The sequence below is a fragment of the Penicillium diatomitis genome, assembly GCF_028827545.1.
Source record: "Penicillium diatomitis strain IBT 30728 chromosome Unknown utg000002l_segment0_segment0, whole genome shotgun sequence".
Classification (NCBI taxonomy): Eukaryota; Fungi; Ascomycota; class Eurotiomycetes; order Eurotiales; family Aspergillaceae; genus Penicillium; species Penicillium diatomitis.
The window spans coordinates 1,345,474-1,361,583 of NW_026623174.1; the positions used below are offsets into that span (position 1 = coordinate 1,345,474).

The window sequence follows — 16,110 nt, forward strand, 5'->3', positions numbered from 1 at the left end:
CCCCCGGACGATGTGAATTCATACGAAAGATGTGGATGAATGCGATCATGTTTGATGGCGATGTGCTCATGACTTCCTCTGCCCACCCCAGCGCACCCCCTTTCTCCCCTCCATTCCATGCATGTGAGTGATATGGGCTTTGTTATATTGTTTAATATTTTCAAGCGCCTTTTTTTTTTTTTTCTTTCTTTCTCCCGTCGAGGTCTGCTGTGTTAGCGTTCGACTTTTTCACTCTTTCTCTTCCTTCCCTGTCATCTTTTCAACTTTTCATCTTGTCTTCTTCTCATTCTTCTCCTTCTCTGTCTTCTCGAACAGTGTCTTCAAGTTCACACTGTCGAATTTTCCGCCGGGCGAGCTACCGCTTGCACGTGGTTCCTCGTCAGCGCGGTCTGGTCTGTCTTTTTTCCTTCGCCCAAGATACCCCTTCCACCTTGACTACGTCACTACTTCACTTTCAGTCCCACTTAACTCTTCGGTATATATATGTGTATATAGATATACATATATATATACATATATATATATATATACATTGATCATGTACTACTTTTCATGGTCTCTTGGAAACTTGCATAAACTCAACTCCTGTCCATTATCATGATAGTTTATTGCAAGATCAATCAACACGATAGCACGACATTTCCTGGACCGGTCATAAAGTGATGCCTAGATGGTCAGCTGTATCCAACGCCAAGTGATACTCGGACATGTCAGGTGAAAATCCGAGTATACCTTCTCCATCCAGCGAGAGAAAACGACCTCGCTCGACGGATGATGCGTCATGGGTTGTCTAACCTCCAACGGGCGCTGCAGCTCTTCCACACGGGGCGAGAAATTTTGATCTTACGAATCGAGGCGGAGCATGCGAGCGGGATCAGCTGATATGAGTGATACCTTGATGGATGAGGGCACAAGCACTGCCTGATGGTCCTGAGTAGGTAGTAGGACTAGGTACAAGATAGCGATACACTGAGCTCTGCACCTTAGTAGTAGTCAGAACATCCTCCGACAACTCGACCAGGTGGCAAGCACATGGCACGACAAGTGTTGACGCCACAGTCTGATCTCTGCGCCACACTCAACCGGCGCCAGGGAGTCTGGACTCTGGAGTCAACTACGTTGTCGTAGTCACTCAGTGATTGGTTGATTTCGAATTACTGTCTGATCAAGCCACTTCTTCGCCACAGGCGACTACATCACTGTGGCGCTGTACACGAGTCTGCCAATCTCGACGGTTATCGGAGGTCTCTCCACCTGGACACCCGCAGTGGTGAGACTTTCGAGTGCTCTCACGAAGAGAATGGCGACGCGTGGTTGAGCGACCATGTACAGTACAGCTGAGCGCTGTGGGAGGAACATAGTGGTTTGTGTAGCTCTGGTCTTTTGAGTACATGACCTACAGTCTACAGTCTGCAGTCTACCGTCCACACTCCACACTCCGCTGGTGTGAGGATTTCCAACGGAGCTCCGACTGGAAACCCGCGCAATTTACGAGATGGTGCGGAGCCCCATGCACTACTGTAGTACTGATACAGTGGTGCTTGAATACCTCGGTAGTCAGGTACGGTACATACCAAGAATCTAGGTCGAGGAATACGACTTTACCATAGTCAAAAATCGTCACCCTGACTTCAAGACTCAAGTACCACTCTCGTGATGGAGTCGGGAATTGTCTTGGCTACTCCGCTCTTCTCATGCGGCCCCAGTCCCGTCCCGAGGTCCAGCCCGCTCATTGGCCTGGACTTCCAACCCCAAGGAGGCGCAGCACCGCCAGCTCCTCCACCTCGACAACTTGTGACAACTGGTTGACCATCACGCACTCTTCGCAACGGTCACAGGAGTCCAGCACCGATACAGAGGCAGACACAGACACAGACTCAGACAAGATAACTGGACTGAGATCCAGACCGCATGCTGGGATGACGCTCACATCAAGCCACATCCCACTTGATGTACCGTGATCATGATCATTCCGACAATGTTTATCTGATCTTGGCGTGCTTCTCCAACCCCAAGCGTCTCGGTGACTATCCCCCTGATGGAGAATCTCGGTTCTGCGCTGAAACAGTCCAGGTCTCAAAGGAGATCACAGGAAGGAGCCCTTTGTACATATCACGGCGGCTACGTCTCGGTCATCACACTCTTGCATGAGGTCATTGTCACTGTTAGTCTTTGGCAAGGGGGGGCGGGGGCTGGTTGAAGAGTCATCGGGCTGGCAAACAGTGTCAAGCGGGTCGTAGTAGAAGAGAAGATATTCGCAATCATGAAAATTACACATGGATCGAGACTCCATCTACAGTCTGGTACATTGTGACCACTCAGTACTCAGTACTCAGTACTCAGTATCTACTATCTTGTATCTACTACTCACTGCCCAGTTCCTCATTCTTATCCTTCAGACTCCGGACACGTGAGCACATGCTTTGATTCTAGTCCTGACCCGGCACGGTGCACTGTGGGTTCAAGAGAACCGATGCCGAGGCGGCAAGGACGAGTTGGCGCCCTTGATACGCTGATCGCCATTGCCGCCGATGCGGAGGGAGAGCTAGAGAGACTGACGAGAGAGAGAGAGAGAAAAGAGAAAAAGGAGGCTGTGCATCTGCAATCGCCCCTCTGATAGACATGTCCGGAGTCACGTCCTCAAGAAGGGAATTTCATCTAGTCGCAGCCCACCAACAGAACTAGTCCACTTCGGAGTCCAGACTCGTTGCCTCTCCTTCTCCTCCGACTCTCCGCCGGCTTTCGCTTGACCGGAACCTCGTTTAAACTTCACTCCATCATAGCCGCTTGATCTTGGCATTCGCCCAGTACCGAGTCAAACCGATTCACTCCGCCCACCTCTCTACGAGTCTCACTCTACGGTACCTCTCTACCTCTCTACCCGCGCATCGTATGTCTCGGTCAAGTCCACATCCTGGGCAGCAGTGCACAGCCCCGGAGTGAAGAGGGTGTAAGAAGGAGATCCCTCCGCTCCCTTGAGGTGACTGTACTTTTCACCCGGCAGTCCATCTATGCAGCCTGCTCTCTGGGATCTTATCAACCCTTGTCACGGACGTGGCTACTTGCGATCAGATCCGAACAAACCTGAGAGAGAGACTATTCCTCCACAAAGAGTTCCTATCCTATCAGAAGGGTTGACCATCTTCAGGGTATCTCAGCTGCCACTTGACACTATACAGGAAGACTGAGCTCAGATCATGATGGCGTCGCAACCACCCGCAAAAGGTGCATTCTTGAGTCCGCTCCAAGTGCCGACCTTTTCAGGAAGAGAGGTAAGATCGTGTCACTTTCCAATCGTCACTTCTCAAATGGAAGATGGAAGATGGAAGACGAAGAATGGAAATTGAAAAAAAAAAAAAAAATGGACAATGCATAATGGCCAAGTAACTAATTCCGCCAACCCAGCGATCCCCATCCGGTGCTTCTTTGGGATCATCATCAACCTGGTCTCCCACAGATACCACTCATCAAAAATCATCATCTCCTCCATCACCATCATCACCTACGTCTCTCACCTCACCTGCATCACCCATGTCCGCGACCCTTTCCCCAGAAATGGCGATAAATGGAGATTCATCCCACCTGAGAGTCCACTCATTCTCTCATCGGCCCTCTTCGTCCATCGACGGCGAGACGTTACGGGCCCGCTCGGAGTCCTTTGCCTCGTCGTCAGGCCCAACGCTACGCTCACGAGCTAGCTCGGTCGATCCTTCTCATCTGGCGAAGGAGTTTGACGATGTTCCCGTCTCGGAAGCGCTTCAGTCAGATGCTCGAACTGCAGCCGACTTTGAGGTCGAGAATAATCGCTTCGCCTTCTCCCCGGGTCAGCTGAATAAGATGCTGAACCCCAAATCCCTGGCTGCGTTCTATGCTTTGGGTGGGCTCCAGGGACTGGAGCGGGGTCTACGAACGGACCTACACGCTGGTCTCTCGATAGATGAGTGTTGTCTAGAGGGGACTGTCGATTTTCAACAGGTCACTCCTCCTTTGTCTGAGAAAGAGAACATGGTTGGCAGTGGGAAGTCGACAACAACAGATGGGGAACATCCAATCGTGACCCCGGTATCACTGTCTACTGGGGACGGTCTGCCTTACGAAGATCGTGTTCGCGTCTTCAACGAGAACAGATTACCGGAGCGCAAGTCAACGGGGTTCTGGAAATTGCTGTGGATGGCGTACAATGACAAAATTATCATCCTGTTGACAATTGCAGCCATCGTGTCACTTTCGCTGGGAATCTACGAGACGGTAGATGGAGGCACCGGGGTCGACTGGGTTGAAGGTGTGGCTATCTGCGTGGCCATTCTCATTGTGACCGTGGTCACTGCCGTGAATGACTGGCAAAAGGAGAGACAATTCGCCAAGTTGAATAAGCGGGTCAGTACTAACACTGACTTTCCTTGCCCGGACCGATGAATCTATCCAAAAGCTAACTCGGATCTCTATCAGAAAAATGACCGTGAGGTAAAAGTGATTCGATCCGGCAAGTCCATGATGATCTCCATCTTTGACATTTTGGTCGGTGATATCCTGCACCTGGAGCCTGGTGATGCCGTCCCTGCAGATGGTGTCCTGATCTCCGGCCACGGCATCAAGTGTGACGAGTCATCCGCAACGGGCGAGTCGGACCAGATGAAGAAGACCGATGGCCACGAGGTCTGGCAACAAATCGTCGAGGGTACTGCGACCAGGAAGCTTGACCCCTTCTTGATCTCCGGTAGTAAGGTCCTGGAAGGTGTCGGCACCTACCTTGTCACCAGCGTTGGGCCATATTCCTCATATGGCCGGATCATGATGTCACTCCAGACTTCGAATGACCCAACTCCTCTCCAGGTCAAGCTAGCTCGTCTGGCGGATTGGATTGGATACATGGGCTCAGCGTATGTTGTCGATTTTTTTTTCCTTCCTTCCTTTCTTTCTTTTTGGTTCACATCATCTTGAAACTATGGGTTGACTGACGACTCCCCCCCCCCCCCCCCCCCCCCCCGACAGTGCTGCAATCATCCTGTTCTTCGTCCTCCTGTTTCGTTTCATCGCCAAGCTTCCAGACCATCCGGATGTGAGCCCTGCGTTGAAGGGGCAGGAGTTTGTGGATATTTTGATTGTCGCTGTGACGGTCATTGTTGTTGCTATCCCAGGTACGCTCTCCAAACGCCCATTGTGGATGAAACATCTTAGCTCACACATTGTTCTATAGAGGGACTGCCATTGGCCGTTACATTGGCTCTAGCCTTTGCTACGACCCGAATGGTAAAGGAAAATAATCTTGTACGAGTCTTGCGCGCTTGCGAGACCATGGGAAACGCCACAGTCATTTGCTCTGACAAGACGGGTACTCTCACCCAAAATAAGATGACGGTGGTCGCCGGTACCTGGGGTGCTAAGCATCGATTCGCTCAATCAGCCGACAAACAAGCAGAGACACAGGTCATGACGACTGCAGAGGCGTTCCAGAAATGTTCACCATCTGCGCGCGATCTGATCACCAAAAGCGTGGCGTTGAACTCCACTGCCTTTGAAGAAGATCGCGAGGGTCAGCGCGACTTTGTTGGCAGTAAAACCGAGGTCGCTCTGCTTCAGATGGTCCGAGATCATCTAGGCATGGATCTTACTACCGAGCGTGGATCGGCAGAAGTCGTACAGCTTTTCCCCTTTGATTCAGATCGCAAGTGCATGGGGGTTGTGTATCGTGTCGCCGGGATGGGCTATCGCCTTCTTGTCAAGGGAGCATCCGAGTTGATGCTTGATGCCTGTACTACCCGGGTCTCTAAAATGGAATCGACCAGGGATGATATTTCGACAGAGGTCTTGTCCGCAGGTGCGAAGCAGAACGTCATGGACCTGATTGACCAATATGCTCGCGACTCACTTCGAACTATCGGGTTTGTCTATAAGGACGTCGACTCGTGGCCTCCAAAGGACGCGAAAAGACACGAGGATGACCCTTCTTCCGCCGATTTCAAGAGCGCCTTTCACGGTATGACTTGGCTTGGAGTGGTCGGAATTCAAGACCCTCTGCGTCCTGAGGTGCCTCCGGCCATTGAGAAATGCCGCACGGCAGGAGTCCAGGTGAAGATGGTGACGGGCGACAACATTGCCACTGCCACTGCCATTGCCGAGTCTTGCGGTATCAAGACCGACGGTGGTCTTGTAATGGAAGGTCCTAAGTTCCGGCAACTATCGGACGCGGAGATGGACGACGTTGTCCCTCGACTTCAGGTTCTGGCTCGTTCTTCGCCTGAAGATAAGCGCATCCTGGTCGAACGATTGAAAGCACTCGGTGAGACAGTCGCAGTCACAGGAGATGGTACCAACGACGGCCCAGCCCTGCGTACTGCTGACGTGGGCTTCTCTATGGGTATCGCTGGTACCGAAGTTGCTAAGGAGGCCAGTTCGATTATCTTGTTGGATGACAATTTCCGCTCAATCGTGACCGCAATCTCATGGGGAAGAGCCGTGAATGACGCCGTTGCCAAGTTCTTGCAGTTCCAGATCACTGTGAACATTACCGCTGTGGCTTTGACCTTTGTATCGGCCGTCTACAGCAGTTCGAATAACAGTGTACTGAATGCTGTTCAGCTTCTTTGGGTGAACTTGATCATGGACACCTTTGCTGCACTAGCACTGTAAGTCACTCGGTCTGAAGGAAGAAGCCTCCTCGTGTCGACCCAAAATTACTGACATTGCTCTTCTTAGGGCTACTGATGCTCCCACGGAGAAGATCCTCGACCGCAAGCCAGTGCCAAAGAGCGCTTCCTTGTTCACTCTTACCATGTGGAAAATGATTCTCGGCCAAGCCATTTATCAACTGGCCGTGACCTTCATGCTTTACTTTGCTGGAGACCGCCTCCTCAGCGCTCATCTCGACCCAGTTGACCTTACGCATCGCTCAAAGCAACTTTCCACCGTGGTATTCAACACTTTTGTGTGGATGCAAATCTTCAACGAGTTCAACAACCGACGTCTCGACAACCATTTCAATATCTTCGAAGGCATGTTCCGAAACTACTGGTTCCTGGGTATCAACGCCATAATGATCGGCGGCCAGATCATGATCGTGTACGTGGGAGGCCAGGCCTTTGGCGTGACTCGACTCAGCGGGATTCTCTGGGCAGTTTGCATTATTTGCGCCTTAGGCTGTCTACCATGGGCCGTGGCTCTGCGTACTCTTCCAGATCGCCACTTCGGAACTGTGTTCAACGGGGTCGTCGGGGCCATGCAATTCATCTTGCGTCCGGTACTGAAAGGTTTCGGTGCGATTGCATCGGGTGTCAAGTCCTTGTTGAGACCTGTTGGTCGATTTTCCCGTCGTATGTTTTCTCGCGGTCATCGCAAAGGCGAGAATTCTTCGGACGTTGCGATGGAGATTCCACCCAGGGCTCAAGCCGTGGACGAGGAAGCTCGTACCCAGGTCAAGGTCGCACGAAGCGAAAGTCGCGATGATCTTGAAGCTTCGGTCCCCAGAACTCCGGTTCAAGCGATGTCAGTTCCTCCTATTCTTGTCACGGCTTCTCCGTGAGCTATTTGATACCCCTCATGTTCTTTTCCCCCTCTGTCTGTTTTCTTAAAATCGGTTAGCGTGCCGCGGTCATGAAGTCCTTTCTTGTTTTTACTGTGATGTACAATGACCTGCATCTGTACGAGTAGATTGAGCGTCAATGACTTGATGTGAGATTCGCAAGAATTTCAACTCATAATCGAATATAGTCTATGATACACCACAGGTCAATCGGCAGACTGACTTTGAACCAATTCACGTCCAGGCTGAATTTACCATCTTGAACTTTGGATATAAATAGTAGCCTCGTGCAAAAGCTCTGTCCACAAACACGTCAAAGAGGCCAATGTATCAAATGGTTTCAGGTTGGTTAAATCAGCCTTGGTCGCCTGAATCCCGATGAGAATGCAGCCAGCCCGACGGCCCCCACGCCGATCAAATTTCACATGACAGCACTCAGCCCCATCCAAAGATCGCGTCCATACTTAACTCTTGACAAGACGCATAGCTTCGCATTCAGTGGCATGTTTTTTACTTTTACTTTATTCTCTATTTTTGTTTGTTAGTTCTCTCTACCATGAACAATTGAGTAATTGCGTGCTTTGCACATCATGAGCTCCACTACTCAAGCAGCAGCCTCGAGTCAGGAGCCTGCTCCAAGCGAGACTGCCCCAGCGGACGCGACCACTACTACTTTACCTTCATCCATGCCGACAAGTTCGGACTCGCGTCAGACTCCGATCGCTGGACGTCGGGTACCTATTCACAACCCATTTCCAGCCTCTCTAGCCAGTACGTTTCGTTCCTCTTATCGTATCATCTCCGCGTGATGGGGGGCAAACCCAGGAGTAAGAATGGGAAGGACCAGAAATCAATGAATCATATTCAGTCGCTGAATGTGGAGAGTTAGGTGAATGCAAAAAAGCCGGCCAAATCATCGATTCCTTTGTGAATCCCCAATATGCAGGTCTCGAGGGAACGATTCCTCAACGCATTCTCGGCCCAGCTAAGGTAGAACCCACCCTTATTCTGCGGCGTCGACTCAATTCTCTCAGCCCCTGGCGCCGCGAGCTCACCACTTTTTATTGATTCTCTTTCTCAGGGCCTGGTCATATGCAGCGTCTTCAAAGCTGGATTCCTGGGATCCGTCCGCTTTGGCTCTGGCCTCATCATATGCCGCCTGCCCAATGGGAACTGGTCCGCTCCATCGGCCATTTCGCTGGGCGGACTCGGCGCCGGAGGCCAATTTGGAATGGAATTCACCAATTTTATATTCGTCCTGAACACAGACGCCGCCGTGGAAACCTTCATCAACTCAGGCACCCTGACTCTGGGCGGCAACATCTCCATTGCATTCGGAACTGGCCGTAGCGCAGAGACGGCCGCAATGATCGGCACCAAGGGTATTTCAAATATCTTTGCGTATTCGAAGACTCGTGGGATCTACGGCGGATTGACCTTTGAAGGCGGTATTATTACTGAGCGATCCTCAACGAACAAGACGCTGTATAAGCGGAAGGTGAAGGCCAAGGATCTTTTGTCGGGGGAGATTCCACCGCCACCGCAGGCTGAGCCGTTGATGAGGATTTTGAACTCGGAGTGCTTTCGGCCTCCGTCCACTACGGCAAACGTACCCCCTGCGGTTCCCTCTGGGGCTGCACCTGTACCTGAAGAGGCTGGTGGATCGTCATCTGCAGGCGTTGTTGAACAGCTCGTAGAGCCGGTCCCGCATGGTGAGGGACATGAGCTGGGAGCCTCGCATTCTTCAGACATTGCCGAGCAGCACGCTCCACCTGCGAATCGAGAGGATGGTACCACCGCTGGCGATGGGGCCGAAGTGCAAAAATCTTCAATTCCAGTCCCCGTCCCGAATCAGGGGACAGAGGCGTCACGGTCAACAGTCGCTGCTGAGCAAGTTGGGCCCGTGGGTACCGAGACAAGACAACTGCCTGTCTCGGATCCCAAACTCAGTACCGATGTACCAAGGTCAGAACAACCGGTTGAGAACTCTTGTCCGTCCGTCGAGCAGGTTCATGACCCTGGGAACAACACGTCTGAAGTGCAACAGCCCGCGCTTCCTGCAGAAGGAACTGAGCCGCCCCAAGAGCCACAAGGTTCTCTCGAAGAGACGGAGCAAGTCTGGAGCACTGCTGAACGAGAAGACAAAGCCACAGCCTCTGGAGACGAACCGTCCCGTGAAAAACCATAAATCTCGCAGCAAGATGTTCCTGCGAACTCGCAGGCCGTTGCTGATCCGTCAGCCAGGTTGCCCTCATGACCTTCCACCATGGACTCATCTCTACTTTTGGTGTCTTACCACCAGTTCCCGGGGCTTTCCTCCAGTATTATCTAGGACGGATTTTATTTACTCGCGAGCTATTCTCATTTCCTCTCTTTGGAGCGTGTAGTTATGTATTGAGGATTCATCTCATACCCGCGTAATCAGGGCTAGTGTATGGTCTTTTGTGATTCTCGTCTTTGTTCAAATTTGAGATGCAATGCGTTCTGAACTTGAGTCCTCTCGTCAGCATAATTTCGTGTATCGAGCCATCTGCCAGACGAGTTCAACGTTGTCATTAGGCGAATTTAGTCCAGTCTACATGCTATTTCTTCCCATGGAAAGCAGTCGCTTCCTCTTTACTTACATATGACAAGCGAGTAATTGATTAGAGATCGTTTTTCAAGCTAAAATCAGCCTCACTATCTCGTTTCCAATGCCAAATCTCTCCCCCGTTTTCTGATCAGGACTACCAATTCACAGCAGTGACTCGTGAGCGTAGTTCTGAAGATAGAGTCTAAGTCCCCGGTGAATATCCGCCGGGGTGCTTCTGCCTCAGGCGACTAGAACTTCGTCACTTGTCCCCCATGGCGGCCCATAGCTTACGTCCGTTCCCCTCCTCCTGCATTTGATTGAACAGCAATTGGACACATTCCATTTCTCGACAGTCATCTCAAAGACACCTGTCACGGCTCCCCGCAAACCCAGCAATACTCCCTGATACCCTCCTCGAGCTCAATTGCCGCCATTCCGGCCCAAACAATAGCTTGCGTCCATCCTCCAGTCTCCCCGCTTTGTGTCCCAAGATCGCCAGACGCCCGCTCCGCAAGCCTGAGCCCGCCCCCTCCGAGTAATCGACTCCAATCTTGCCGCTCCGTCACGTCTGTCGAACATTCAACCTCGTTCTGCAAAGTCAAGAGCTATCCGCTGAATCGCACGCAATGTCGCTCCTCAACTACCGCACCATCAACGTCGACCAGCTCGACCCCGAGTCCTCGGTCAACTTCCCCATGGAGACTCTTCTCCCTGCCACGCTGCCTCAGCCCGAGACCTCCAGTGACGCCGCCAATATTGCTTCACAGATCCGTCAATTGCTGCGCAGTGGCGACACTGTCGGCGCGCTCCGCCAGGTCCTGGATACCGCGCCACTGGGGGGTGATGACCGCGCAAAGGAAGTGCATCTGGGGACGGTGATCGAGGTGTTGCAGGGCATTCGACAGGCTGAGATGACTCGGGTCTTGGAGGATGTTGTCAGCGGTGATGGTGGATCTGAGCGCGCGGACTGCCTGATGAAGTATATGTAAGTGTTTTTTTCTTTTTCTTTTTCTTTTTCTTTTTCTTTTTTTTCCCTCTTGGTAGCGACAGAGCTGTTTCCACAACTACGGACGAGAGAAAAGGGGTTGTACCTTCCTGCTAATCATTACTATACGATCAGTTACAAGGGAATGTCCTCCTCTGGGGCCAGTGGGGGTGCCTCAACCCCACGCAAGATTGACTCTCCTCAGGCCACTGGATTCTCGCAAATTCAAGCTCGAAACGCAGGCGAAGGTGGTGGTGGTCAGCAGATGAGCGTCTTGTTGAACTGGCACGAGAAGCTCGTCGAGTTGACGGGTACTGGATCGATTGTTCGTGTTATGACTGATCGTCGGACCGTGTAAACCCCCAGGAGAGGGAAGAAGTAGTCTTGATTTTCCGCTCCGCGACTGTCTCCTATGTGAAAGAAACTGTATGATTCATCTCTCATGCGCTCCTACGGGTGGGATATAATCTCTTTCTCTCTTGGTCTTGCTTTCCAGCGTGGTTGTCTTACAATTGATATACATACACTTATAGCCTTCTTCTTTTTCTTTTTCTTCTTCGGTCCGAGTTTCCTGTCAAAAGAGAAGTCGTCTGATGGAGATTACTCGGTCGATCTCGTACACGCCTCACGTTCAATTTGCCTCTTTTATTTCCCCCCCCCCTGTCTTTCAGTCCTAGACGTGCACAAAGTCACCGCCGCCTAGGAGATCCTTCATATTCAGCTCGCCGCTTCCACGGGCAAGCGGCTGTGGCTGATTCGCTCCCTCGGTCCATCCGATCATATAGATCATGCGGAAAGTTGCCGGGATGCCGCGGGCGTCGTCTTCCTTGTACATGGCTCGATAAATGGCCTCGTTGGCTAATAAAACATCTCGCGACATGGGCCCCGCTTCACGGTGCATGATGGCATTACTCTCGCCCATGGCCTGTAGATCTTGCATCAGGGCAAAGGTGTCTGGGAACTCGACCACAATATCCTCCACGTCAACCGTCAGCATCTTGAATCCGGCGCGATTCAGGAGATTGCCAACGTCTCGCACATCGACGAGCGGAGAGATGTGTGGGCTGACACCTCCACGGCGTTCCATGTCGGCAAGTTGTAAAGATCCTCGTAGCTCGAACAGAGTGTCTCCACCAAACATTGCCGCAATGAAGGGACTGTCCGGCTTCAAGATCTTGTTCACTTGTTCCAGCAATGCGGGCAGGTCGTTGATCCAGTGAATCGATAACGAGGATAAAACGGCGTCGAATGTGTTTGCCTCGTAAGGCAGCGACTCCAGGTCGGGAATCACGTCGCGATGAAGATTGATCTCCTTGTTGAAGGGTAACTCTTCATCCCGATGCAGCAGCGCATGCGATGTATCCACGCACGTCAACTTGGAAATCCGTTCCGCCAGCGGTGGTGAGGGAGTGTCTTCGGGCGCCGCAACGTCCAGATTCGGTGTCGTCAATGCTCGCGCAATATTGCAACTGTTGGCGCCGAGATCAAGCACATTAGGAAAGTCGCGTTTGATGTCCTACAGAAGACATGTCCAAAGTCAGTAAAAGTTGCTGTGAACCGCTGCTCTCTCTCTCTCTCTCTCTCTCTCTCTCGCGGCAATGAGAACGATCTTCGTACCAGTAGGCGCTCGCATAATCGCAAAGCAACCTCATCTTTTAAATAATCCGTCGCTCGACTTTGCTCCACATTCCGGGCAGCCCGGTCCTTCTGCTGATGTTTTGTCCGGCGGTTGAAGATCTCCAGCATCGGGTTCCCCGACGACTGATTGGCGTAGCTTCGGAAGCCGGAAGTCGCAGCGAAGCATCGCCGGGCGAAGGCGGTTCGAAACGTCTGACGAGAGATCATCATCATCGATAGAAATTGTAGCAGTTCGTGATATGTTTAAATTTTGTTCCCCTCAGGAAGAGTCTGGGCTCTTCGGCGAGGTGTGCGATGTGGCAGCTGCGAAGAACGAACAAACGTGACAATGACCCTTGATTTTGATCTGACGTCGACAAAATCATTGCGGGACCTCCGCGGCTCCCACTCCGCGGTCGCGCATGCACACTTCACGCCGTGTCAGGCTCGATGTTTCAGCTTCGCTTGACGTGAACGTTGGGAAGCTTTCGCTTTGTCAAATCGAGACTGGGTACTCACTACTATAGTCAATATACATATTATAGACTGCTCAGTGGCCCTACGGGCTCCGTTGCGGTAAGTCTCAGAGTGAAGGTCGAGGCTATCGAAACAGCTCGGAAAAGGAGCTTTGCGCAGCGGCATCCTCACTAGCAAGAACGACTGGCTGACTTACATGCCACTAGACTCCGGCAAGCTGGAAGCTCAATCACATCTACGACAAGCGAGCGCTTTCATCCAAGTCAGACCGTTCGTCAGTGGGAGACCATGCAATGATCAATCCAGGAAACACGCCTCCTTGAATCTCGACACGAACTAGCTCGTCTACTGCCCGACCTTCCGCACAATCCTTCATTCCGTGATGTCGCGCCCATTCCCATACACCTTCATTTCCTGTCCATGTGCAGACACGCCGGTTCCAGATCCTGCTCGCAAGCGGAGGTCTCGAGAGTCTCCTCGCAAACCCACTGCCGAGCCGCCAACAGACCCCGACCACCACAAGTCAAATACACAACAAGCGGATGAAGTTGGGCAGAGCGACGAGGAAGACGACGAGCAAACGTTTGACCCCCGATCGCCTCGCTCGAACTTTTCGCTGTATCCACCTGAGCAGTTGTTGTACTGCGAGGATTGTCACCAGATCAAATGTCCACGATGCATCACCGAAGAAATTGTGAGTTGGTACTGTCCCAATTGCTTGTTCGAGACTCCAAGCAGCATGGTGCGCAGTGATGGTGGTCGGTGAGTTCCTCCTTACCTGTTGGAATCAATCTCATCTGATTGTATGCTGAATCCTTCGCGGCGATATAGTTGCGGCCGGAATTGTTTCAATTGTCCTATCTGCACGGCACCCTTGACTGTGAGCACGATTGAGAGCGTGACCGGCAACGCAAGCGGTCATGGCCCCTGGGTACTCTCATGTGGCTACTGTATGTGGACGACGCTTGATATTGGCATCAAGTTTGATAAACCCACCAATATCCGCGCCCAATTGCAAAAGATGACCGACTCATCCCCGGCCACTGGCTACGATGCTAGGTCACGTCAGGGCTCGCGAGCATTTGCGGATTTAAAATCCCCCTTGTCAAACTTCGCATCCATTGACGAGCAGTCTGCGGCGACTGAGCGGGAAGCCGAGCGAGAGGTATCCAACGAAGATGCCTCGTCCATCCCTCAGCTAGGTGCAGAAGCTCGCTTTGCTGCACTAAAGAACTTCTACCGAACGCAAATTTCGGAGACGTCCAACTCACCCAACGATCCCCTTAGCTCCGAGTTTGGATTCTCCTCGCCGGGGGCCTTGAACCGGCTCATGTCTCTGTACGCTTCATCGTCTCGTCTTAGCGGACTCTATGGCGGTAACAAGAAACAAAAGTCCAAGCCACCCGTCATGCGCGAGGCCCTGACGGCTGCCGAGGGTTTACGCATCGGCTCTGGAGACTCTGACACGGCGATCATCGAGCGTATCGCTTCGGCCGAGTGCGGTTGGGATGGCGTGGCTTCAATGAGCCAGCGGACAGACCAATCGCCCGACGTCCGCTTCGTGGACGAACTCCTGCCGCTTCCTGCGCTTTTGCGCACGAAACGTGCCAAGCGCTGCAGGTCATGCAAGCACATCCTCGTCAAACCAGAGACCAAGCCTCAGTCCACCCGGTTCCGAATCCGCCTCATTGCTCTGAGCTATATCCCTCTCCCCACGCTCCGACCCCTGGCTCAACCTGCTATGTCTCCCGTGACACCGACGGCGTCAACCCCGGACTTGAATGCGCTTTCACCATTACGAACATACCACGTCCTTCTCACTCTCAAGAACCATATGTTTGATCCCGTCCGCATCACCCTTGCAACGCCCTCCGTGACACCAGGCTCCGTCGCGACCAAGGTCACCGTTCTTTGTCCCCAATTCGAAATCGGCGCCAACAGCGACGTCTGGGTCGAGGCACTTCAGAATGCCACGGCTCCCTTGAGCGATCGGATTTCGAGCATGCGTGGCGGAGAAAAAGTTCCCGAAGCGGGCAAAGTCTGGGAAAAGGGTCGAAACTGGACGACAGTCGTACTGGAAGTGGTTCCGGGGACTTTGCCAGGTATGAATACCGAGGACGGCGAGACCGAAGTCGATCCTGGGAAAGCTTTGACGCTGCAGAACGACGAGGATATACTCGAGATCCCGGTCTTTGTGCACATGGAATGGGATGCCGAGGCTCAGCTGGAACAGCAGAATGTTGGAAAGGCTTCGAAGCCGGATGACCTTGTCGCTCGCGAATTGGCTTACTGGATGGTTCTTGGTGTTGGTCGAATCCAACCTTACTAGTACTGTGGTGGGACAATTATTACCTTTGGATTCCCGTTTTGTCAATAATCTCTCTTTTCCTCACACCCATGCGCATTCGAATCAATCTGCGAGGTGCTTTTTTTTTTCGCGATTCTATGTACGGGACCCTGCAACCTTTTAAGCTGCGGCGTGTCGTTTATCGATTCTGATGGAAGGTCCAGAGAGGCGCCAATATTGCCAAAGCGAAAGGAGGTTTACAAGGTCGTAGAATCTATCAATGACCGTGCCCAGGTGGAAGGGACCCGTAAGATACCCACCTTGTACTTGATGAAGAGTTCGGAAAAAAGATTCCAATTGGAAAGGTATCACATTATCCCATCCCATCGTCAAGAAGGTTTAAAGAAAAAAAAAAGAGGTAGCATAAGCCTGAAGGGAGGGGGTGATTCGACGCTGTCGTCCTGAGCAGAGCGATCGCGAGAGCCGGAGAACTTATGAAGGGGAGAAGAAAAGAACCATGCACCGGCCAGTGGGGTGTAGGAAAGAGGCGACATAACTCAAAAGAAAACCCATGAATGCATTTTTTGGTCTTTCACCCATCATGCTCTTCTTGAATCTAGTGAGCTTTCAAGACCTAGAAACAAGTAAAAATT

The 16,110-nt window shown here is 52.0% G+C and overlaps 5 protein-coding genes across 5 annotated transcripts; 4 read left to right on the forward strand and 1 right to left on the reverse strand.

Moving 5' to 3' along the window:
• Window positions 1-3,200: 3,200 nt before the first annotated feature.
• On the forward strand, window positions 3,201-7,519 carry pmcB (putative calcium-translocating P-type ATPase(PMCA-type); the record flags this gene model as incomplete). The annotated part of the gene is made up of 6 exons (XM_056931200.1): window positions 3,201-3,272; window positions 3,406-4,377; window positions 4,450-4,880; window positions 4,993-5,138; window positions 5,198-6,626; window positions 6,697-7,519. The coding sequence occupies 6 exons, from the start codon at window positions 3,201-3,203 to the stop codon at window positions 7,517-7,519; spliced, it is 3,873 nt and encodes a 1,290-aa protein (XP_056793231.1).
• A 590-nt stretch (window positions 7,520-8,109) lies between these two features.
• N7539_001598 (SH3 domain-containing protein) lies at window positions 8,110-9,707 on the forward strand (the record flags this gene model as incomplete). The annotated part of the gene is made up of 3 exons (XM_056931201.1): window positions 8,110-8,290; window positions 8,409-8,509; window positions 8,601-9,707. 3 exons carry the CDS (start codon window positions 8,110-8,112, stop codon window positions 9,705-9,707), a joined length of 1,389 nt encoding a protein of 462 aa, XP_056793232.1.
• A 1,010-nt stretch (window positions 9,708-10,717) lies between these two features.
• On the forward strand, window positions 10,718-11,434 carry N7539_001599 (actin-related protein 2/3 complex subunit 5 family protein; the record flags this gene model as incomplete). Its single annotated transcript, XM_056931202.1, has 2 exons — window positions 10,718-11,076; window positions 11,212-11,434. The coding sequence occupies 2 exons, from the start codon at window positions 10,718-10,720 to the stop codon at window positions 11,432-11,434; spliced, it is 582 nt and encodes a 193-aa protein (XP_056793233.1).
• A 315-nt stretch (window positions 11,435-11,749) lies between these two features.
• On the reverse strand, window positions 11,750-12,921 carry N7539_001600 (uncharacterized protein; the record flags this gene model as incomplete). The annotated part of the gene is made up of 2 exons (XM_056931203.1): window positions 11,750-12,592; window positions 12,694-12,921. 2 exons carry the CDS (start codon window positions 12,919-12,921, stop codon window positions 11,750-11,752), a joined length of 1,071 nt encoding a protein of 356 aa, XP_056793234.1.
• Window positions 12,922-13,552: 631 nt separating this feature from the next.
• N7539_001601 (putative dynactin Arp1 p62 subunit RO2) lies at window positions 13,553-15,499 on the forward strand (the record flags this gene model as incomplete). The annotated part of the gene is made up of 2 exons (XM_056931204.1): window positions 13,553-13,932; window positions 14,002-15,499. The coding sequence occupies 2 exons, from the start codon at window positions 13,553-13,555 to the stop codon at window positions 15,497-15,499; spliced, it is 1,878 nt and encodes a 625-aa protein (XP_056793235.1).
• Between the last annotated feature and the right edge of the window lie 611 nt (window positions 15,500-16,110).